The 25,270-nt window shown below is 35.0% G+C and overlaps 2 protein-coding genes across 3 annotated transcripts; one reads left to right on the forward strand and one right to left on the reverse strand.

Moving 5' to 3' along the window:
* Positions 1-1,207: 1,207 nt before the first annotated feature.
* Positions 1,208-11,279, reverse strand: TAF2 (TBP-associated factor 2). Of its 2 annotated transcripts, XM_078323528.1 has the most exons (25): positions 10,962-11,279; positions 10,233-10,614; positions 9,580-9,731; positions 9,398-9,464; positions 8,941-9,140; positions 8,699-8,852; positions 8,314-8,398; positions 8,141-8,232; positions 7,927-8,052; positions 7,793-7,846; positions 7,598-7,663; positions 6,716-6,813; positions 6,281-6,640; positions 6,066-6,153; positions 5,491-5,616; positions 5,352-5,408; positions 5,163-5,242; positions 5,032-5,074; positions 4,691-4,777; positions 3,687-3,776; positions 3,482-3,540; positions 3,309-3,399; positions 3,054-3,219; positions 2,794-2,977; positions 1,208-2,696 (listed from the first exon to the last, which is right to left on the reverse strand). In XM_078323528.1, the coding sequence occupies exons 1-25, from the start codon at positions 11,075-11,077 to the stop codon at positions 1,493-1,495; spliced, it is 4,227 nt and encodes a 1,408-aa protein (XP_078179654.1). In that variant the 5' UTR covers positions 11,078-11,279; the 3' UTR covers positions 1,208-1,492. The 2 variants fall into 2 exon arrangements, with proteins under 2 accessions (XP_078179654.1, XP_078179655.1); XM_078323529.1 differs by lacking the exons at positions 8,941-9,140; positions 9,580-9,731; positions 10,233-10,614; positions 10,962-11,279 and having other exon boundaries at positions 9,398-9,414.
* A 5,511-nt stretch (positions 11,280-16,790) lies between these two features.
* On the forward strand, positions 16,791-24,382 carry LOC144573735 (MADS-box transcription factor 27-like). Its single transcript, XM_078323485.1, has 4 exons — positions 16,791-17,108; positions 17,627-17,690; positions 20,957-21,024; positions 24,268-24,382. The coding sequence occupies exons 1-4, from the start codon at positions 16,927-16,929 to the stop codon at positions 24,380-24,382; spliced, it is 429 nt and encodes a 142-aa protein (XP_078179611.1). The 5' UTR covers positions 16,791-16,926.
* Positions 24,383-25,270: the final 888 nt, after the last annotated feature.

A 25,270-nucleotide genomic window follows, 5' to 3' on the forward strand; every position in this document is an offset into this window, starting at 1 on the left:
GTCATATGTAAAAAAACTTGCAAGTATAGGTATAAATACTTGTATGGTGAGGTATAAATACTTACGCGATGACGAGTCAGAAAGTACGTCATCATGGATCTTATTTGAAAGAAAAAATTGTGTAGGTATTAATAATATGAAAAAAAAATTAAAATTGTGGAGATTTTGAAGTCCCTGAAAAAAGTTATATTTCTGCATTTAATTTTCAGTGGTCCCCCCGCGAGTACAGTGTTGTGGGTACTATTATCTTTGCGCTACAATACCCGCACAATAAATAATTGTCACCTCATAACTATAAATTCTTTCGTACATAATTTTCTAATTTTGTGATCTAGATAAGATAGGATAATATCCGATCCGCTTGCACCCCTACATGGAAACCTCCCTCTCCCGTCAATAGGAAAGATGGGATAGTATCCGATCCGCTTGCACCCCTACATGGAAACCTCTCCTCTCCCGTCAATAGGAAAGATGTCAATATGAAAGGAAAGTCGGAAGGATTGCTGAGATATATTTTTCATTGAGTTGATCATTTGAAAGCTCGCATTTTCTAATAATATGGGCCAACTTTTGAGAAACTTTTCAATAGATGCGACTCGCTCGCTGCATGGGCTACGCTAAACTTTTTGGTGCGCATTCTCTTTTTATTTATTTTCCAAACTGTATATATATATATATATATATATATATATATAATATCTGAATGGTGCAAAAAAATTTAAATCAAATAATTTTCTAAAATTCTAAAAAACTAGTAAAAAAGTTCTAAAAAATATAAAATTTGGTTTGCAAGTACGTATTCATATGAAAATCATGTTGAACAGTACGGATCGACCATTAAGATTTTGAAAACTCAAATATTGAGCCATTGCATAAAGATCCTCTATACAACCCATAGCACCATAGCCTTACTCCATATATATATATAAAGAGAGAGATATAGATAGATAGATAGATGTTGCTTTGAAGTGAAAGCTTGGTTTGTTGATCTAATTAGTGGACGCAATATACATGAAGTATTTAATTAAGGCACCTCGCTACCTACGGAATGGATTTAGTAATAAATATATTTGTACAAATTTATAATCTAGTTATTTCTACTCTAGTTATAAGTAGTATCCAGTGCCGTCATTTTAAATCTGAACACTGACACTGCCAACGTCCGTGTTATTTGTACAAATTATAATCTTCCGAAGCTATAAAACTGAAAATAAAGGATAAGATAAAATACTAAATATGACTCAAAAGATGATATGTGAGCCAGAGCAGTCGTATACAACATGACATGGCTAGCTGAAATTATCAACCGCAGGTTCTCCAGCGACTAACCTCGTACACAGAATATCATACAGGAGAACTCTAGCTCTACGCGCCCCAAATATAAACAGGCCTCAAACCTAAGCTAGAAAAATTAACAAATACAAGGAACAAAACTCTCATTTTTTTTCTTCTTGCTTTGCTTTTGCATAAGAACTCCCCATAACCCTTTTGCCTATTTCTCTGATGGGGTACTGCTGCCAAGGCCAAGCCCCTTGATCTTGATCCTAATTTTCGGGGCCACACTTTGTTGTTGCACCTTATTTGTTTCTCTTGAAACTGGAGGTACAATACTAGGCCCAGGAGTTGGAGCCACAACAGTTTTAACCACCACCCGAGGTTCAGATATAGCTGCTACAACACCTTTATTCTCCATCTTTGCCCTTTCTTTCTCCAACCGCCTTTTCTCCTTCTTCAGCCGCTTTCTTTCCATGTACACAGGATCATCCTTCTTATCCGCTTTATCCTCCCGCTTTCTTTTCTTCTCCTTCTTTTCTTTCTTCCTTTTCTCCTTTGCCTCCTTTTCTTCTGAAGGAATCTTAGCTTGACTACTACCGCCATCCTCATTTTTTGAATCAGCAGTACACTGCAAATCCTTGGAGATCTCATCATGCAAGCTTACTCGTTTGTTAGCACTTGCAATGCTAGTTGTCATTCTAGAATCATGGTTGTGAAACGAATTCGCCTCATCAATATTCACCTTTGGTGTTTCTCTAGTGCTCCTTGCTGGTGCATCCACTGACACTGAACTACATGGCCCCACTTCATTTTCATTACCCCGACCTGGAGTCTGACGCTGATTCCTGTTGTTTCCATCTGCTTTGCTCGATGATTGCCTAACCCTTATTTTAAGGACATTTGGCCTCCTCTGACTGCTTTGGGAAACACTATTCGACTCCCTAACATTTTCTACAATGATGGGAACACCACCGAAGTGCTTTGAGGTGTCAGTTGAAGGTTCCCGAGAATGTGTACCTTCGACCACAGGTAAATCATCAGGTTCTTTATGTAGTGTGGTTTCTACAAGTGACAAATCATCATTTTGCTTTGATGTAGCTGTTGAAGGTTCTGGAGGCCTCGTTCTCTCTGCAGGGGGCATATCAAAGTGCTTTGATGTATCTGTAGAAATTTCTACAGTCATCTCCCGAGTCTGTCGCTCTCCATCAGTGGAAAGTTCAACAATTGACTGTGGTAGTAGCTCCACATCAGCAGAAATTTCTAAAGGAACATGAGCTGAAGGATGCACATCAGCAGAAGCTTCCAGAGGAACCTGAATTGGGTGCTCCAAAGGCACAGTACTGGTTTGTGCAGCTGCCCCAAATGTTTTGGGAATCGGTGCTGGAGGAGCTGGCTTGGGGACACCATAGAGGGTGGGTGGCCTGATAACAAAAGTTTTAAGTGATTCCCCTCTTCATTAATTTTTCAGTTACAAAAAGACAATCAAAGTATGGCATTTTAAGAAAAGAGTACACTAACCTCCCTGCAACAATTTGCAAGATGCAGAACACATGGTGTCTAAGATAAATATTGTTGTACGACTTTCTGCTTGAAAGTAAGTCAAGGAGACTGACTAGTGAATTGTATGATATATGATTATCCATCTTTGCTTCAAAATTAACTTGACAGAGATGCATAACATGAAGTGCCAGCTTGCTTTCTCCTGTAAAGCAAATGTTTATGATACAAGAAAGGAAATATCACACTTACCAAACTATAGTGTTCTAAACAAATTGTACCTCGTAAAAAATGTTCTTCATCAAGAAACTTCAGGAATAACAAGATAGCTTCATCCAGGCCCTTGTAGTGGAATTCAAGATCGAGGAGAACTTTGCTTGCTTCTACTCGAACTTTCCAAGGGTTCCCTGAGCTTCGAAACGGTTTGATTAGTTCATAAATATGACCCTGCACATGTGTGATTGAAGTATTATTAAGTGAAATTATTAAGAAAAAGACGAGTATACTAACAGTAACTTGAGCATATTTGTACTTACCACAGATACTGAAGAGGACATTTTTAATGCAATCTGCGCAAGTGTACGAACACAGCTTACAGTCAACACCCCATTATAGCTGGGCATGAAACTGCATCACATTTTAAGTCAACAAACAGGTCAGTAACAGTTTTAGTTTTACTAGAAGTAGAGTTCTTTTTCTACTAAAGTACCTGTCAAGCTGCAAAAGCCGATCAATACGCTTGAGAAGTGATTTCAAATAGGATATGCTCTGTATCAAATGGTTGACTTGTTAATTTTCTGACTAATCTTATAATAGGAGGGGCTTCATCACATTTAACTAGCTTAGCTATGGACAAAATGTTAAAAGTTACAGATTACTAATATCATGATTTCTGGAAAATATATTAAACCAACCTGTTGACCAAATTCAAGTTCACCGATAGCCTGGACCATGGTAGCCAGCCAATATACATCTGAGTATGGGTTTCCATTGTTATCGTTATACTGCAAGGTAAATTCACATTAAACTTGTGAATCGTTTCCAAAATTCACATCAAACCAGTACAAATCTTTTCAAATCTTAGTATGGGTTTCCAGAATGAAAAACATTTTTTCATCATGTGTATATATGTGAAGTTGAAAATTCGATATCAAACCCAACTCCTGGATCAACCTGTGACCTAAACCTGAGTGTCTGACCTTCAAAACCAGATTGATGTATAGTAACTCAGATTTTTAATGGAATACTGAAGTTCTAATAGGAAAATATTAAAGTAAGCCTTCAATCAGTATTTGGTTCATTTTCTGTTTTTTTTTTCATCCACAGCATGGAATTTCTTCTTTTGGCTGTTGGCATTTTGAATCCACTGAATCTGATCCAACAGAAAAGATGGTCTAACAGGATATAATAGTTCGCAATTATTGGCAATGACTCAAAATCAATTCTGCAGTAACCATCGTAAAGTACCTTAATTGCAAACCTAATCGACACATAACATGAGACACGATGCAAACCCAAATAACCTACAGCTTAACCAGACATGCATGTCCTCAACCAAATGACTCAATAATACCGAATACCAGTAAAATCACAAATTATTTGAAAGAAGAGAATAATGGCTCAACCTAAATGGCCCATAGGCTAATTTAACTGAAATCAAAATAACCCAAACAACAGTGGATTAACCTAACCAGGATGGATTTTAAGTTAGTTCTAAAAATAGAAAATAAAATAAGTAAAACAAGCATTCAAATTCAGCCACACAAAAGCATACATATATTAAAACAAACAATATGAACAATTTACTATTTGCATAAAAACATTTAATGTAATTTCATATCACACTCATCTTGTTATAATTGCAAACAGGTAAGCATGCAATGATTAGCATATATCATATCAGTAGAGTAAAACATACCTTCAGCAACTGTAGAATGAACTCGATAGCTTCTCTTGGACTTCTCTTATTGGCTGCTCTAGCCAGAGCTACTGCATGCGGTATTGCCTAAAAAGATTGGCATATTTCTAAACTAAGTCATGATCATGCTTGAGACAAATTACTGAGAAGGACTAGTTCAATTTAGTTCCCTTGATCTCTTAACACAGCCAAATGAGTAAATATAATTTAGTAAAGCAAGGGATAGAACCCAAACCAAAGAAAAAACTTTATCAAAAGATATTAGCATTTGCCTGGTTCTGTTATTCTACATTGTTCTGCAAGTATTTTTGCCAATAATTATTCCTACCTCACTGCATTACCTCAAGTACGAAGTATTCAGGTATGTCACGGAAGTCATTAGGTCTGCAATTGAGCAAAATATTATCTTAACTTGTGCATCAACAATCTAATAACATTTTTCTTACACTTCTGGAGAAGTAAAGGAAAGAACCTGGGTAATCCTATATCAGGATCAAATCGGCGACTCTTGTAGAACTTAACCAAATGGAGTAGGCCTGTCAAATCAGTTTCCTGCATAAATGAGTGCATATTAATAAAAAAAATAGACAAGATCAGCACCTATATACTTATATTAGGAACCACACAGATGCATAAAGAAAGAAAAAGGAAAGCATGGTACCTCAGAAGCCGTCACTGCTAATGTGTATGCCGCTTCTATTCTTACTCTCCAAAACGCCTATGAAGCCCAAATTAAAAAACTAATCACAAAAGGGAACAAAAATATAAAGAAATATTGCATGTAGCATTAACAGATTTACCTTTGAGTCATGGAGAAAATTATTGAGAGCATTAACAACGGAGAAGGAGAGCTGGGGGAGTTTCTCCAGCACTGTAATTGCTTGTGCCTGGGCAACAACATCTTTGTCCTTTTCTAATTGGTTAATCTACCAATGTTTGACATATAACAAAAACAAAAATAAGACAACAGAAAAGAATCTCCTCATACTCAGCGAACACTAGCTCAACCTTAATCCCAAAATATTAGCACAAAAATGCCAGCAGGGACAACAAATTACTAAATTCAGAAGAATTTACGTTATATAATCCTACTTTAGTTAAAGTAAATTTTTTTGAGGTCTATACTACTTTCTGATGAGAAAAAAAAGACATAAGGATGTTTCCATAAATACCACCCTGATGGTCTACACTTATGAACACAGTTCAACAACCAACACTTCTCATACTTAAAAAAGCAAATGGTATTTATTTTTGTTTTCATATCCTCATATTATAATATAATTATCTTAATCTGAACAGTAGGACAACAAACCAGTTTCTAGACATTGCCATGTTATATATAAACAACAATCTGAATCTCAAGTTGCGCACATACCCACAGCTGGACAGGTTGGTGAAAATGGATCTCAGCAAGGTATTCCATCTCTGGGTCCACTCTTATCCACAGCAATGGTGAATCCATGCTGTAAATGGATAATACATTTGATAATAAATGCACTAAAAACCAGAGCAGTATATTTTAGAGTTGAAGCGCATCAAAGTAAAGTATGCTCTCCAAATCAAGTGTTAAAGAAAGAATAGGTGACAGACCCAGCACGAGGGACATCCTGATTAGCAAGATCAGCATTGTCATCAGAGCCATCAGCCTTCACGCCTTTCTTGGGCTTTGGGTTACGCTTTGCAGATAGCTTGGAGTGGCACTGCAATTCCACCAGTTGCCATGTCTCTCCAGCCAATGGGAGAACAGGATGGTCATATACCCCTTCCACCTCGTGTAAACGAATGCTCATCATTCCAGGCCAACCACCATCACCTCCTTCTTTCCCACTCATGACACTCTCGCTTCCAGAGTTATTATCAGTTGATATAAAACCACTGTTTACTGCAGTGCAATCCCGCATTACAGCTAATTCAACCATGTTTCTCCTTTTGTTGTAGGAAACACCCATTCTAAACACAAGAGTTGCGTTATTCAGTAACGTGTATAGCTAATATAGATGGGAAACAATGTATAATTTTTTTTACCTTATCAATGGACAGCCGCAAGATTCAATCCACCGTGGGAAAAACTCTTTTAGAAAAGGACGCTCAAGATTGCCGACTTTGTTCACAAGGTGCCTGAACTGTTATAAGTAGCAAAAACAAAACAGAGAGAGAGAGAGAGAGAGAGACGCAAGGTAAGATAGAATGAAATTGTCTATCCATAAATGGAGTCTAATCAATAGTGCTGTCAATAAATATCAATAATACAACAGTCGAAATTTGCATAACAAAACCAAACATAAATCTTAGAGACAAGTCTGGTCTTTGTAATCTTAACATGTTTAATTTCCTATGTACAAAGTTCAAAGTAAAAGTGGACCCACAAGATTGATGTTGTTATTGTTGTTTATAATATGACATTTTCTGTTATTTACAAACATATGAATTTTGTTAGTTAAAGGTAAAAGAGATTCAAATTGGACCCATATTACGCTCACTATCACTAGAATAATTGACCAATGACTGGTGAGCTCAACCATTAATCCCCAATGTGAGCTTCAAACAACTAACTAGAACAGCCAATTTGATCTACTTCGCAACAAATGCATGCATGTAAAAAGTTGTAAAAAGTTGTACAAATCACAGTTAGTTTGTGCAAGATAAAGAGGTACACAAATAACAAAGAAATGTGAATGCAGCCAAAGTAACTTTTCTACATCTTGATCTTATTATACAAAACAAATATAAAATATTAAGATTTCTGATATGCATGCATCACTCATGATTCTTAAAGTAATTCAAGGCCAACAGTTGGATATGTCATCTAAAATCGACCTAACAGGCTGGACGTCAACCTGACCAGCAAGTTCATTGTAGGCCAAGCCCATACTAGTCTATACGAAACTTACTAGATAAATAACTAACCTCTCTGGTACTGAGTTTCTTAGACCGGGATGCACCAAGCTCTCTCCCAACAGTTGTCTGAAGGATCTGAGAATAAGGAAGCAAGAAACAAAAAAATATGAAGAAAATAATTCACATTCCAAAAATTCTAACCTCCAATATTCTCGTGAAGAGAAAAAACTGAACTTGTGGAAAGCAGTGTAATAACCCAATTACCTTTTGAAAAGAGTCAGGACCCATCTGCTTTTCTAACATCTGGAGAACAGCAACCTAAAACAAAAAATGTCAAATAAGAGAGTGGCTATGCTTTTCATAAAAGCAAAAACTAACAGCAAAAAAGGAGTCCATACAGCCTTCCATGAACGAACTTTCCCATACAATCCGATGGCTTGAGTCCCATATAAATCAGTCGAAGCAGCAGCTGAGCTCAATGCAGTAACACCACTGACATCAAGCTTACAAACTGCACAGTTGGCCTAACAATAAAGCAGTTTAAGAGGAGGGAAGCAAATTCAATTAGGTTAATATTGGAGGCAGTGCAAAAGGCACAGGAAGATGACAAACCTTGAAACGCCGAAAGCGAGCTTCATTATTTCCTAGAAACCGCTTAATGTAATTATCTGTCAGGAAGCCAGCCAATCCATCCAGTAACCATTCTGCATACATATTCTTCAGAGGTTAAATATATACACTATGCAATTTCCAATATTATACAGAAGTAAATCTAGAATGTGTACCATCAACTGGATCCTCGGCAGTCATATACACTCCAAACCATTGTCTTGCCAGAGCATGTGCAAGTTTTATCCGAGTATCAATTGCCTGATTCAGAGGAAAGATTATGCATAAAGCAAATAACAAAGGAAAGATACAACACTGAGAACACAACAAGTAACTTCCTCAGCAGCATGAGGGAGACCAAAAGTCTAAATAGTATTGAACCCCTGGAGATGTACTGGTCTGATGTCATATCCAAACAATCTGGGCAGACAAACTGTTATCTAGATAAAACATCAGAGTGGTCAAATAGACATCATCTATGGGTGAATAGAAAATAACACCACAGCTTTTACAAGACCACTAAAAAAAACCAGTAAGGTATATATAATAGATGGAACCAACCTGGTCTAAAACTCTTTCATCATACAACAAATCAGAGCTGAAGACGCACATTGATGCCCCCAAACTAGTAGATGATACTAAAACTTCAGATGGTAGAAATATCTGTTTGTATGAACCAAAGGGAAATGGTCCACCAAGGTACTCCTCATAATAGCTGTAATTTTAATAACAAAAGAAGGCAAACAAATGAGAAGAGAATAATGATAGATATACCTTCTACTATAATGTTGGATTGTGAATACCTATATACAGTGTGAAAGAACCCCACAGTGTGTTGAAGCTTTGGTGAATTAGGAGATAAACACATGTGTGACACAACATTATTGTGGCTATCAGGAAGAACTTCGATTGGGCCCACAACCAAGGATATATGATGAGCACTGACTGGGGAAGTCAATTTATATACAAACGTCTTTCTTGGAGGGTCATCCTTGGTAAGTACCTAGATCAAATTGTTTTAACAAATGAATCTTCTAGATTTGAATTTCATGAAAAGAATAAACAAATAATATCATGACAGCAAGTCATAATTTAATTACTCCCAAAGAGCCCAGGAAACCATAAAAATTAACAATACCACAAAAGATCAATGAATACCATACTATAGTTATTGGTTAGATCATAGAACCTCATACTAATAAATCAAGAAATCCAACATTTACAGTTTCAATTAAGACAGAATAGAGTGCCAATGGATACCTGATAGAGTAAGTTACCGTTGCTTACAGCCAAAAAGTCAGCTCCCACAGTGAACTCCAAATCAAAGCTAGGCATTAAGAAATGAAAACGAGAGCATATTAGACTTCAAGTTACTCAAAAGACGAAAAGTTTAGGATACTGCAATGTGTTCCACTATGAAAAAAAAATTAAGTATCACTTACGAGCAACATTGGTTAAGAGAATCCATGCAAGGGAACCAACAGCAGGCCCTCCCAAGTTGACTATTTGTATGGGCTAATTTTTTTGTAAAATGGATTCCTGTCTCAGACCCCTCTAGAGAATAATCAATATGCACCAGCTTTACATTATGTGCCTATACTCAAACCAGTATAAAGCACAAACATGTTAACACAAAAACTAGATCCGCATTGATAAGCAGAGTTTGAAAGGCCTTCTTCATATTACACCCAACAAATCACCATATTTGCAAAATGCAACTAATATTCCTCATATTAGCATCTAAACATGTTAGGTAAATTGAAACTGTCGAAAGTTGAACTTTTTGAAGGAATTATCACACAATGCACACAAAAATTTTCATTTTTGAACTATAAAAAGCTTGCTCCTTCAACAGTAGATATAACCACTGAGCACGAGATACAACCCCACTTCATATGGTTTTACCTTCACTTGAATTCATCTATACTAGTGGCAAAATTGTCCACACTGAAAAGAACAAACCCTTCCCATTAAAACTAAACTACAGGATGTGTTATTTGAAAATATCTCAATAAAGTGAGGTGTAACATGCAAATATGACAATGCATGGTCTTCTATGAATACGTATTGCAAAAAGTTAACATAGAAAATTTACCTTCTCTTCCGAATGGCCATTACAACCGTCAGCTGTTTGTTCATCACAATTATTGGAACCTACAGTTGCCCCATTTTCTGTGTTTTCTTCAACCTTCCCATTAGACAACAATGGGTCGCAATTCTGGCACTGGATAACAAGGTTAGGTGATGCTTCTTTGGCAAGAGTGGATATGTAAAGCGAGGAAGCAGCATCAGCAGCTGAGTTGGAGCACTCAACAGAAGACCATCTCCTTTCATCTTCACCACTGTCTTGAAAATGAGGCAAGTATTTAAAATTAGGTGGCTCACCATCTACTGTGACACTACCAATGCTCAAGTTGCCAGCATTCAATGCTATTTGCTCGGTGCCTTCTCTCAGCAGGATTTTCAGTTCAGTGTACCTTAAAGAAGGAAAACATAGTTAAATTAGTAAGCACTGTTATTATAACAAAATCACCAAATTATGAAAATTACACTTGAAATGGCCAGAAAGCAGATCTTTTATGCGAATTAACTAACCAAACAATCATATATTTCATCATTACAAGACAAAATAAAGATTATACCAGTCAATCCAATATCTCCCAGAAAATTACATCTCTTCACAGTGAAACTTAAGCACACATCCGAAAAAAAATGTACCAAATTGAGTAATTTGTTAGTGAAAACAAGCTCAATTGTGTCAGGTAGCAACAACAATTGCAACCCTAAAAGACGTACTCTCCAAGAACTACCCAAAATTTCTCACCCGAAAATCCTCTTGCTCTCCACATCGATCGAGAGGCACAGTTTCTGGTGAAGAAGTACGCATCCTGGGCTCTCTGGCTTCTGTTCCTCGCCCTTCTGCCTTCGTGCTTTCGCCATTACTAGCCTCCTCTATAGGGTTTCCAAAGACCATGGAATAAACAACAAAAGAGAGACACTTGTCTCTACCTCTCCAGCTCAAAGCCTCCCGGCCAGGTCATCTGTTGGATTCTTACAAGATTTGAGAGTGAAATTCAGTGAGCGGGGAAGGGTTTATTTATAGAAGCTTTGATGTTGGAACGATGGCTCGTCGAGGGTCGAATAGAGCCGACAGCACGAACGACCCCAGATCTTTTTCCCTTCCAGCGTGATGGAAGAGTTGTGTTAAATTGGGCCTAGTAATGGTTAAGCTGCTCAGCAAAATAAGGCCCATTTCTGAGTTTTTGGATCAGTGGAGTAAATTAAGCCCATTTCTTGGGTGCAGTTGGTACTCTGGATTTCGGATAGTATTGGGCTTTAACTAGATAAATTGCAGGCTTTTTATACGTAGGAACAAATTACCTGGCGCCATTTTACGGCTGTAGACTCGACAGGCAAATTCCATCATCCTGATCGAAGCTCATTTTACTCTCATCATTCAATCCTAGTTTCAAGAGAAGCCCCCAACCTCCAAATTCGACCTGACATGCCATTCAAACATGATGCCTTCTAAGACTAGAAATTTCAAACTAGCCATTATGACAATAGCAAGTCCCAATACTTTACCTACACTCATGGGCAGATCTAATTAAGCACAGAATAGGACAATTATTTTATTCTAGAAATTCAAAATTAATTCACAAAAATTGAGTTTCAGACTATTGTCTTATCCTGAAAAATATAATTGCCAGACTCTAGACCTATAATAAGTCAAACAATCTAATTTACAAGAACTGAGTCTCTCTGCCCACTATTTCCTTTTTCCTCTATTGGAGCCGAGATCTATTTTATTTTTGTCAAATTTTGGTGGAGCCTCTTGGAGGAGAAAACTCTTCTTTGTTTATTTTAATTGTTAATTATGGATTTAAATTATGAGCTTAAAGCCCATTAGCATTAAAGTCTTAATTAAAATTAAAGCTCAAAACAATTCAATTGACTTTTGGGCCAAAGTGCAAAAATCAAAATTGATTTCTTTCTCTCAAAACTGCCATCTAATTGCATTTTTGTAAATAGGCTAAACTTTGGGGGCATTTTAGTCATTGGCCGAACCTCCTCAAATGCCTATAAATAAAGGGATGAGGGTAGAGAGAAAAATTACTAATTCCGTGTTATCGTATCGTGTCGTATCAATTCGGTTTTTGCATAATTCCACAGTTTACGGTATTTCTGACAAAAGAAATAAACCGCTCTCCAGTTAGTCCTGATAGATAACCGATAGAGGCATCAGACGTCTAGTGCTCCGAGGAGAGTTGGTTTTACATTCTAATTGAAATTTGAAAACGAGGTATAAATATTATATTAATTTATTTAATTGTTAAATAGATTTAATTTTTAGAAATCAATCATGGAGTAGATTTGTAAATGATTAAAATGTCCTGGCAATGAAAAACTGGAGAGGGACACTCTCGGTGGTCTTTTCAGCATATCCTTTTAACCCACGGCTTAAGTTAGAAGTAAAATTTTTATTTTACGGTCTTTCTACAGCTTAAGCCAAAACAGGTTTTGGCACCTACCGAAACCCAACACTTTGGCCGCACAAAGCCTCTGTCTTGGCTGAAACTTGTCTATTTGATCCGCGACTTCTTCTAAAGTGGGTGCAGTCGCACAAAGTGCCTCAGAGACCACACCAATTATGCAAATGCTCTAAAACTGCAATTAGATCAAACAAAAGGCAGTAACTTGATTCTTGGTAATAATTATAAACTAAACTATACTAAAATACAAGGAAATTGGTCAAGTAATTGAGGTTAAACTCATGCTAAAAGTATATATGATTTGGACTTATCAAAATCCCCCAAGCTTAAACCTTGCTTGTCTTCAAGCAAAATTCAAACTTAGGTATCAGGCCGGTATCTAAACTAACCAAAATTCCAATTATATTCTTCAGTGCGAAAAAATCACATGATCTTGCTATTGTTAAAAACCTTGAGAATCCTTTTGGATAACAAGTTGGACTTTCCTTGATCAATTCTAATTCACACCATAATTCGATTAATTAAACTTTATATTCAAAGATGCCTTAATATTTGCAAAAACTAATCACTTGAATTCACCAATATTTCATTTTTCATCCAAAAATATGCCCTCATTTTGTGGTGATTTTTCTTTTTGCTCCCCCCCAAGCTTGGAACAAGCTTGTACTAGAAAGTTGTGGACTTTGTGTGTTGATATCATGCAAAATTCTACTTTTTATTGCTATTATTTTTTGTGACACTATTATCTTTATCCTTAATACAAAACCAACTAGTTATAGGTAGTTAACCATACCCAACCGTTTTAATTCAAAAGTGTAATTGCATGCTCTTAGTTTAACCCTTCCATGACACGAACGCACACTTGTGGTATAAACTTGACCACTTTATCGGGCAAACTAGCGAAGCAAAGTGTCAAGGACTCATAACCATAAGTATGTCATGACATCGTAACATAGACAAGTGGAGTCCAAATTTATTTCTAAAAATTTTCAATATGACTTTTTTCAACAATTTTTGCAAACAATATCATGAATACACACATCCAAAGGTATTTTTTCATACATATGGATATCTCAATCTTACTATTTCCTTAAAATCCTAAATTCCCAATTTAAAAGGCATACTCTGGTTTTGAAATGTTTTTTCGATAAAATCTAATTTTTTATTTTTTTTAAAGTTTTAAAACATCTCATTCTATGCAATTCTTTGATAAAATATGAGGTTATTTTCAATTTTTCAAAGTCATCCAAATCATAACCAATTTTTTTTCAAACAAGTTCTTAATTCTAGCAATCACACAAGTTTTTCACCTAAAAATGCAATTTTTATGAAAAATAAACATGTCATAAATGCAGATATAATTTTCTTCGATTCCACCCCCTAACTTGAATAAAGTATTATCCTCAATACTTAAATTCACACAAGAAAAAATAAATAAAAGAAAACATGAAAACTTACAAGACATGGAGTGGAGGGAGAGGCAAAAGCGTCTCATTGCTCAGGTGGAGGCGAGTTAGCCGAATTTGGAAGGCGCGCCGCCGCTGTTGTTTGACGGGAGCATCGTGTACGAGGAGGGTTGGAGGGTCATCGCGTTTGTCGTCACCTTGGACATTGCTTTCATAGGTTTGAGTGCTATACCACCTTGCGAAGTAAGCATCTTCCTCGGCATTGTCAACTTGAGTTTACATGCCGTCGAGGCGGAGGTTGAGAGAATTGAAGTGAGAGTTGACATGAGTGGTTAATGTCGCAAAACGAGCATCCCATCCTACGTTGAGTTGTGTTATTTGTTGTTACATGAAATCCATGAGGTGTTGGTTGGTGGGACCGTCCTAAGCTGCATGTGCTGTAGAGGGGTCTGCGTGGGGTCTGCCCGGCGGTGAGAGCTTGATTGTTGGCACACCCTCCAACTTTCATGTTGACCTTCGAGTAGGGTCTATGTCTTCTTCAAGGGGCAGCTGCTTGCCTAGACCGGTGCTAAGCCAGGAAGTGTTCGTCGCATCACGCATAATCAACTCATCAGCACCTTCGATGTGGAGGGCATTAGCTAACTTGGTGATGATCCCGCCAACAGTGATTAGGCCATTTGGGCGGTGCTCGGTGACGATTGTGTAGAGGTATTTGTAGAGATAGTAACCAAAGTGGGGCAGGAGGTGGGGTTCATTGGCGGATTTGCGCATCATGCAATATAAGAAAAATGTTTCAGGTTCTAAACTTTGTGGGAATAACCAATTTATGTACTCACTTGATATATATGTTTTGAAAATTGTCAAAAGGGAGAGATTGTTAGATTGTGCCAAAAACTACTTGTCTGTTTGACAAGATTTGCAAAACATATATTAATTGAATTTTACAGTTTTATTGTCTTCAAATATTGTGCAGGTTCATGACTATAGAGAATACTATACACACATCAAGGATAAATGAACGATTACTATACTTATCAAGGATGCAGTCATGAAGCACTAGGTATTGGGCAACAGAAGCATCATCTCAAGATTAGAATTAATAATCTGTAAAAATTTTAAAATAAGCTTAGACCTAAGTAAGGCCTACCGTTGCAACGGTTAATTAACCCGTTGTACCACAAATTAAATCAGGATAACGGTCCCTGTAACAGTATAAATCGGTTGGCACCCCCAAACTTCTAGTAGCCGACTTTTATGGTACCATTGTAATGGTCCATCTACCGTTAGGGTTAATGGCATCCAAACCCGCCGTAAGTTGGCCAACTATTATAACGGTTAAAACCAAATTACTTCATTCTGATCAGGTCGCTATAAATGGAAGCAAAATATGGGTTCGAATTATCATTCTAGCCACCATTAACTTCAAAACACAAATTTTCAGATCTAGAAAAATTCATTGTTGCTTGTGCACTCGAACTTTAATATTCATATTCAATCTCAAGCTTATTCAACTAATATGCAAACTCTTAGAGTGATCATGCGTGATCAACTTTCTCACTTATTCACTTGAGGCTTTGTTGCTCACCTTGTTATCTTTGAGCCTTTAGTGCTCGTGATCCATTCCGTGCTCGGACCGTGTAACTTTCCAGAAGAGACTAAGAGTTCACCGGTTTCACCTTGTACTCATTCTTTCTCATTGGATAAAGAAAGGCGTGTCATCTCGAAAATCGCGGGAGCCAGAGACGTATGCATTAGTGTCGAACTCCGTAAACAACTCTTGTGTTAAGTATCTCTAAACTCTACTCTTTCATTAAATATTAGTTTAGGACCAAGTTATTCAAGTTTTCGTCAAAAATAACTTCAAGACATATTAGTTAATTTAACTTAAATTAAAAAAATTAAGAAGACCCTATTCACCCCTCTAAGTGCCTTTGAGACCAACAATAGCGTTATAACTAAGCTATTGCGTAGCTATAGCTAGTTATTTAGAACGCTGCTAAAAATATGTTTTGATAGAAATTTGTAAATTACTTGAGAGCTTTCTACAAATGTCTTTTTAAAGCTTGGAAATAGATATCTATTTTATTTTTAAAGACATTTTAGACATTTCTAATTGAAAGTTTTTTACAATTTTTTTTATAAAAATTATCATCTACTTTTTTTATCAGACAGGTAAGTCTTTCATTTGTACAAAATTGCTATATATAATGAAAATGATTGAACGCGAAGAGTTCAAAATTGTTTCAACGACTTCCGTATATATTCATATTTAGAAACATTTAATCATTAATTAACCGAATGGTTCCTAAAACATCCAGAGCACCGCCCAATCTACAACGAAGCCTCGCTGTGCTCGATATTTGTTTATCTTTAGAACCCACTATAAAATCACTTCAGATTTTTTGGGAAATAAAACTTATCTAACCGAAAGCAAACAATAAAAATACTGAAATTAGATGTTTAATTCCACGTATACGTAGTTGACCAAATTACCAATATATATGTTTTCTCCAAAAATAGTAATTAATGGTTAAAAAATATGTAGAAACATCATCCAAGGCATTGCCATCAACTAGATATAATTTTGATTAGATCAGATCGATCGTGTGGTTTGAATAGCTTCGGACAAGATTCAGTCCGAAGACCTTTGGACAGGCTCCAGACCCTCTCGAATAATATTCACATGCATTATATAAGAAATTACATTTTTAGCTCTTTTTAGATTAAACCAAAAATAGCTTGCATTTCTATTATTAGGGGCTGTAATCACACTTTCGAGGCCCTAATTTAAGCAAAGGAGATCAAAATAATCAAATTGGAATAGCACAGCTTGCCGACCTTTAATGGGTAGTGAATCAATTGTACGAAAAAGCTCATCTTGCCGGTCTTAATGGGTAGGGGAAAGATTCAAATAAAGCGAATAGACAATTCTACAAGTCGACAAGTGACATTTTCAAAGAGAAGAAATGGGTTGCTCAAGAAAGCCAGGGAGCTTTCTATTTTATGTGATGCAGAGGTTGGCATCATCGTCTTCTCAAGTACAGGTCGCCTGTATGAATATTGCAATACCAGGTCAGTTTAAGATATACTTCATCGAAGCCGGTTAAGTTTTTTTTTATTTTATGTTTTTCTTCTCGTTTCTATTGAATTTGCATGAACATATATATTTTTACGCATTAAGATTTTAGTAATTATAGTTGAATTTGCAAGAGTATATTAATTATAGTTGAATTTTAAGGATATTTTATCTATGCATTTTATATAGGTAAAATCATTATTTTTTTGTTTCTTCTTGTTTATGTAAGATGAGGTACTATAGAATAATTATGTCATTTTCATCTCTAATCTCTCGAAAAGTATTAGTAAATTAGTCAAATTCATCTCTTGAAAAACAACCATAGCAAAATAGTACCGAAGCATCAATTTTGTTCTATAGATTAAACCTGATCAGTTTATAGATCCAGTTATATATCTTTGAATATTGTGTAGTTGAATAAAGATATATATATGCCTTATGATAGTTCTCAATGTGATATCTCTGTGTTTTTCTTTCCTTCATAATTATCTGACGAAGGTGATCAAATTTTCAGTATGAAAAGCGTAATTGACAGATACAAAAATACTGCTAAAGAAGAACCTCCAGGATCATTAGAAGTTAATAAGGTGCATTTTGGACTTATTAATCTTAAATAAAAAATATTCGAGTTTTAAGATGAGAAATATATATTAAGTTTTGCGATGAATCTACATTAGCAAGTGTAAACATGCTCCATCAAATATACACACTTAACAACCAAATTGGTCCAGCTGACAACTCATTTTCTTAATGCAAAATAATTAATTGCTTGCACTGCGGTTATGTCCAATAATTTTTTTTTAGCTAATTTTACTATCAGTTTTGTATCAGAAGTACTTTATATGTTACTTGCTGTTATGGCTGAGCCCAGCAAATTCCGATTGTTAAACATTTTTGTTCCAGCAAACAGGCCAATTCGAACAGAAACCTCCCTCCCAAGAATTGGAATTTTCGGATCAATATGAGGAGCACCAGCAGGTCAAATGCATCATCTTTTCTAGCATTTTTATATATATTTATTAGTAAACAGAAATATTAACACTGCAGAGTGCTTACAGTATTAGTGACCTTTATTAAATTTTTATCTGATCAAAACTGCTTAAGCTGTAACACAGTACAACAAAATGACCAGTTTGTTTTTAATTTTTAAAGCTTTGGAATTAACGCAAAGAGTAAAAGTTGTGGTAACTTTATGTGCCAAATTCCTCTGACAATTAATGCAAAGAGTAAGTTGTTTTCAAAGTTGTAGCACATTTTTTTGGGAAATAAATCTGCTGTGATTCTAAAAGAATGGCAGGACACTATATGAAATAAATCTGCTGTGATTTTATGAATGAATGGATTTAGAATAATAGGCTGCCAAACAAATGGGGAAAAAAAAAGAACATGTAAATAAATTCATGAGAAACAAACAAGCCCCTCCTAAAAGAATATAATTCTCTGTTTATATGGATTTCAGGATGGAACGGTTACAAATTCTGTGTCTACAGGAACCCAGGGTAAAGTCCCGGATCAAAACACAGACCGGACACCGGGGGACGCACTAAAGCCAGACACGGTACAACTTAGATTTAATTTACAGAAAACATACTGACAAACAGCACATGCTCATATGTTAGAAAGTAGTGGTTTGCTCTCAGGTAGGCAGGGTGGGCCGGCATATCCGGGCACGGGCACGGGTAGACGGGTATTTCGGGCCGGACATTCCGGGTTTTTTTTAAAAATTGTGTCCTGCCCGTCCTATATCCGTGTCCGTTGTACCCTTGAGGGGCAGGGCGGTCCGGTCCGGTTTTTTTTTTACAGTGTCATATAAATATTATTACATGTTTATAATTCAACTTTTAAAATCTGAATAGTTCAATATCAAATAGTATATATATATACATAAAATTATCAAGTCACATGCATCTTTATAATTTCTAAATAAATAAAATTTGTAACTTATATATAAAAATTATTCTTGCGAAAATTTGTATGTTTATTCGACTAAGTACAAATGTATTTATTTATTTCTTTACACGAGTCATTTTATTTTATTTTCAAATTCTCATTCTAATTATATAGTTTCATAATTTATTTATATCTCAAAATTTTTAGTTTACATTTTAAATTGATAATATATTTTCTAAACGTTCATTTTATTTTTAATAGGTTAAATCAATTACTAATTATTTTAAAACAATGTTGCTTAAATTTAATTAATATATGTATATATAATATATTTACATATAATTATATATAACTTAGGTTTTAGTACAATATATTCAGTGTTTTAAAATTTAATATACATATACATATACATATATTTAGTGTTTTAAAATATGGCCGCATGTGTTGTGTATATATGTATATATGTATAATATATGTATATATAATATAAGAGGAGGGATCAAGTTACAACACTTGAAAGTTACAACAAAGTTACAACATCATTTTTTTTCATTTTCAAAGTCCAAATCGTCGATCCAAACCGTTAGATATTCAATCTATATTAAAATGTGCTTGTAGACCAAATTTTACATTTTTTGAAATTTTTTTGCTATTTATTAAGATGGGTACAAAATTGATGTTTTTAATGGTGCAGAATTTTAATAAAAACAGCGATTTTGTACCCATCTTAATAAATAGCAAAAAAATTTCAAAAAATGTAAAATTTGGTCTGCAAGCACATTTTAATATAGATTGAATATCTAACGGTTTGGATCGACGATTTGGACTTTGAAAATGAAAAAAAATGATGTTGTAACTTTGTTGTAACTTTCAAGTGTTGTAACTTGATCCCTCCTCATAATATAATACATGTATGTATATATATGTATATACATATACATATAAGATGAATGCTAATGTTATATGTTTATAAGTGAAAAAAAATGTTATATGTTAATAAGTGAAATATGTTATGACATATAAATAATTCCATGATCAAATTTTATACAATTTAAGTATCCTTAGGTGACATAACAACAACCATCAATTTTATATCATTGAAAGATTCAAATCATTTTATAAACAGTAAAACACACTTCAAATTTATTATTTTTATAAACATGTTATAATATATATGCATCACATATATCATACCTATAATATTAATTTGTAATTTTGACCTTAATTATTAAATTTTATTATTTTGGACTTGCATCACATATATCACATATATCTATAATACATATACTGTAGCTGATGGGGGGATTTTTTTTTAATTTTGAATTTAAAAAAAAAAAGATACACGGGTATACGAGTACGGGCACGGGTACACAGGCACGGGTACACAGGTACACGAGCACGGGTATGGTCGGGTACAGGTATAATTCGGTCCGAGTATGGTCGGGTTTTTGCCCAAAAAATGGTGACTGACCCATTTTTTGTCCGTACCCATTTACCGGACCTATACCCGGGCTCGGGCACGGGCAGACCGGGAACGGACTGCCCTAGACGGGTTTAATCAATACACTATTAGAAAGCAAGAAACGGTGCCAGACACGGATCCGTATCCTCCCAGGTACCTGACTCAACACAATTGAAATGGACAGTCCAGATTTAATTTCAGCCAATGGGTGCTCGGGATGGCGTTAGGGGGAACTGGGGCAGTACTATTTGTGCTTTGAGATTGGTGCCATGTTAAAAATTTCAATTTCAGACCATTCGATTCAATTGTACTCAGTCAGGTAACCTGAGGGGATGTGAATTCGCCTGACACGGTACAATTTATATTTATTTATTCTTAAATTGAGAACAAGAATAAATAAATATAATGTTGTTGCACAAACCTGTTTAGTAATCATTTATTTATTCTTAAATTGAGAACAAGGTATTAAATAAAGAAACAACAAACTGTTAGGGATGGAATGAGCAGAAGGAACCGGCAAACTTAAGGCACGAAATGCACAACTTGCAAGAAACTAATCGGTATGATCTTCTACCTAGTAATTTGCTTTCTATTTTTTTTAAACCTTGGCAACAAATAGCAAGTATAATTTTCATTAGATAAAATAAAATTACTAGCAAGTATAATTGTTGGATTCTAAGTTGTTGTTTGCTTTGAGTTGACATATTATCTCTGTGTTAGATTGTTTATATATTTTAGATAAACTATTATTAGGTCATTTTAATTGTTTGTGTATAGATAAACACATATTAGTGTATGACAATACCTGAGAACTTGACTAGTTAAACGAGTTATAAACGAGTTGTGAGTCAACTCGAGTTGATAACAAGCTAAGTTTGAGTTGATAACAAGCTGAGTTCGAGTTGGCTCTATAGCTCATTATAACCATCTCAACTCGAGTTGAATCGCTCGTTTATTAAATGAGCTGAATTCGAGTTGGGGGTAACTCACTCAAACTCGGCTCATTTACAGCCCTAGTTTGGGTTCAGTTTGATCGGATCAAAAATTCGTAATTCGGATATAATTCAGAAATGATTCGGTACAATAAAGAAGAAAACAAAAAACCAAAAACCAAAAACCAAAAAAAAAAAAAAACGCTTAGGTCATGTTTGGTTGTGGACTAAAGTTAGTGAGGCCCAACTTGGTTATTCCAACTTAAGTCAATATAAATTATTCATGTTTGGTTGATATCTAACGTTATACATTGACTTAAATTATTCCATTGTTTGGTAAGAATTTGATGACTTAAGACATGATTTGATATTACAAATTATTTTGTCCTACAAAATTTGTAATAACAATAATAAAACTATTCTTCGTATTTTTTTTTTCTTTTCTGATTGAAAGAAATTGTACAAGAAAATGAGTTATGTATAAATGAATTCTATATCTTAGAGAAGCATATTGTATTTGATGAACTTATTTAATTAAAGTTATATGTGTACTAATTTATTTGTCAAAAATATGTTAGTTTGATGAACAAAAATTTTATTATTTTGTAGTACAATTTAAAAATTAGTTTATTTAATTATTTTGTTGATTTAAAAAATTATGTCATTTAAAAAAAATGTTGATTCTATAATTGATAAAGTTATAAGTTTCCTTATACGTAAATGAAAAAAAAATACTTATTTTATATTTCTTAAAAAGTGATTAAAAATAATGAAAAGTTAGGACTCATACTCAATTGAAATTAAACCATCTAGAGAGATGGTTTAGTTTAGGCCAATTTAGTCCAACTTAAAGATCGGCTTATTCCGTCTTAGTCCGACTCAATTAAACCACATTTGATAGAATAAGTGAAATCTAAAGCCCTTATTTCACTGTTTAGTCCACAACAAAATATGACCTTATGAATGTTTCATATATCTGATGCATTTGTCTACATTTGTTTGTTTATAAAGAAAAACTCTGTAGAGGCATCCACATGACTTTTTTTTTATTTTATTTGAAACCCGAGGAATCCGCATGACTCAAACAAAAAAAAAAAAACTTTCATCTGACACGGAGTGGTAAGGCTCCAGCTCACATGGGTAACTGAAAAAAGCAATTATTAGTAGCAATTTTTGTAACACTTGTTAAACCAAAAGGCAGTTTATCAAAAGAAAATAGTCTGAAAGTTTGAATAAAACGCGAGTGACGAATCATTCGAATAAAATGCGATTTATGCAGAAAATTCGTTAAATTTACAAATAATTCGCAAATAAATCGTTAAATACGAGAATTTCCATTGTATACGTTATTTAATTCATAGAGTGTCCGTTTCCGAATTATTCGCAAATAACTCGCGAATGTTGTTACTGTGTTGGTAGTAGTTACCAAACATATATTATAAATAAAAAGCCTGTTTACACCCATGCTTCTTATACTGACTACTTACTACTTGCTAACTTCTAACTTACAACTAACTAGAATTAACAAGAGCTTAACAAGAATAAATTAGCACAATAGAGATATAGTTCAATAATAGAAACTCAATCAAAATAAATTAGCTTAATTATCTTAGTTACTGTGCATACTTAAATTTTCAGTTATTTTCTTATTTTCTTTAATATGCTTTCTTTATTTCCTTTTCATTTGCTTTATGCTCAAATATTTTGAGCAGAGTTGTTTTTCTTATGTAGTTACATATCTTTTGTAACTTCAAAATGATTAATGAAACAAGAACTAGAGCTATTTTTTCTTTATCTAAAAAAACTTACTTCTAACTTACTACTAACTTACTTCTGACTTCTAATATCTTACTTCTAACACTAGTTATTCTATTTAAACAATGATTAAGATTCAATCCTCGATTGCACATGTGAATAAATTTACATCAAACAAAACATCAAATAACATCCACCCGATAAAGATATAATTAAATCCACTTGTACTGTACTTGCATCCTTGTACAATTCCGCCCCTGGAAGAGCCCCCAGCAGGGTCATAATTTCTCTTTCTTTCTCTCTCTCTTTGAAAATCTTGATAGTGGTTGTCAAATATAATTTTTTATTAAATAAAAATAAAATTGCATCCGTCATTTCACATGACAACACCATCATCCAAATAACATAACAAATCTAAAACACACATCAACAACTAAACAACACCGCTAACAACACGACATCTAACAAATTAACTTCAAGCGTCGTCAATCTCTTCTCTCACCTTCTTACTCTCCACTACACTAGCCGACCAACAACACAAAGATGGAAGCATCTACATTTTTTTTTTTGGGTGGTGGTGGTGGTGGTGGCAGCGAATGGGAGAGGCCGACAACAGCCGCAGCCTCCCCTAACCCTACCTAGGGTTAGAGTTATGATGAGGCTTTAAAGATAGAGAATGACAGGGTTAGGGTGACGACTTGGTTGGAGAAAGTGGAGGGAAATAGTCTTTTAGATCTAGGATTTAGTAGCGACCGGAGAAGATAGAGGGAAGAGACGGAGGGGCTACATCTCTTTTCCTTCGCTTTTCCTTTTGCACTTTTCACTAACGGAGCTATAAGACGAGGAACAGTCAAAGTCGAGATGTAGATGGAGATGGAGAGATAGTCGGAGCCGACGATTCTCTCTGAGGAGATGGAAAGCTGACTAGCACGGTGGACATGAGTCAGACTGGAGTGGGCTGGTTGGAGGAGAGAGAGTGGGGGTGTTTGATACTGATGGCAGCTAGGTTTAGAAATCGCCTGTCTCAAAAGACGCTCTCTCTCTCTCCCTCTATAATTTGCTTTCTAACAGTCTTACATTAAGCAATTCAAGCATAGTAATCAAAATATTGTGTAGGCAGTTAACTGGCGAGGACCTTGCCGGTATAGATGCCAAGGATTTACAGAACCTTGAAAACCAACTTGAGGCAAGCTTAAAAGTCATAAGAGTTAAAAAGGTACAGATTGTGTGAGTATAAACTCTGTTCATTGAATTATATAAATATATAGTTGTCACTGAAGAAAATGAAAACTATATAGACTTCCTTGTTACAGGACCAAGCATTTTCGGGTGAACTGCAACAGCTAAGGAAGAAGGTATATATCAGCTGTGCCATTATACATTTTAAATACAAGGATACAACAAATAAGGGATGCATAAAGTGCAAGTTCATATAATTATATCTGTGCAATTACTCACCAGCTACATTTTTAAATAATCAATTCATATAAGATATAGACAATATGTATTCCAAAAACATCTCAACCTAATAATTAACATGCAAGTTAAGTTACACATAAGAGAAAAGCTGACCAAACTAGATTTTCAACATATGTTATAGGGTACACAGATGCATCAAGAAAATATGGACCTCCACCAAAAGCTTGCAGCAATGCGTCAAGAAAACTACGAGCTATTTCAGAAGGTACCAAAAAAACAGATACACATACACCGCCACATGAATTTTTATATGTAGTACATATTCTTCTAATTAATATATGAAATTTGTAATGCAGGTATATCAGTTGCGCGATGCTGAAATGAGGGAAAGTGCTAAGCATTCTAATTCAACTACTCCTTACAGTTTTTCCATAATGGAAGAAGCAAGCGCTCCTAGTGAATTAGGTACCCATGATCCCATTGAATCAGCAATGAAGATGGACATATCGATGAGTTCCAGTTTAGGGTATGTTCTCAAGTTGAGAAAAGTTTTATATTGGTGCCTTAACAACTGGACTTGGTTGAATTGGGAAATCCTGTCAGTTAATAGTTAATTATATCATATTATGACATGATGCTGCCAAACAATGATGTGGAAGACCTGTTAGGTTATTTGGTACCACCTATCAGGGTTTCTTTT

Source organism: Carex rostrata, chromosome 22 (genome assembly GCF_964058835.1).
Source record: "Carex rostrata chromosome 22, lpCarRost1.2, whole genome shotgun sequence".
NCBI lineage: Eukaryota > Viridiplantae > Streptophyta > Magnoliopsida > Poales > Cyperaceae > Carex > Carex rostrata.

Excerpts from the sequence above, each read along its gene's own strand:
- TAF2 (XM_078323528.1), bottom strand. The coding sequence starts at position 11,077 with ATGGCGAAAGCACGAAGGCAGAAGGGCGAGGAACAGAAGCCAGAGAGC. Across the intron at positions 5,617-6,065 it reads ACCAACCTGTCCAGCTGTGG|ATTAACCAATTAGAAAAGGA; the intron begins GTATGTGCGCAA and ends AAACATTGGTAG. Across the intron at positions 3,777-4,690 it reads TCATTCTACAGTTGCTGAAG|TATAACGATAACAATGGAAA; the intron begins GTATGTTTTACT and ends TTTACCTTGCAG.
- LOC144573735 (XM_078323485.1), top strand. The coding sequence starts at position 16,927 with ATGGGTAGGGGAAAGATTCAAATAAAGCGAATAGACAATTCTACAAGT. Across the intron at positions 17,691-20,956 it reads AACCTCCAGGATCATTAGAA|GGATGGAATGAGCAGAAGGA; the intron begins GTTAATAAGGTG and ends ACAAACTGTTAG. Across the intron at positions 21,025-24,267 it reads AACTTGCAAGAAACTAATCG|GCAGTTAACTGGCGAGGACC; the intron begins GTATGATCTTCT and ends AATATTGTGTAG.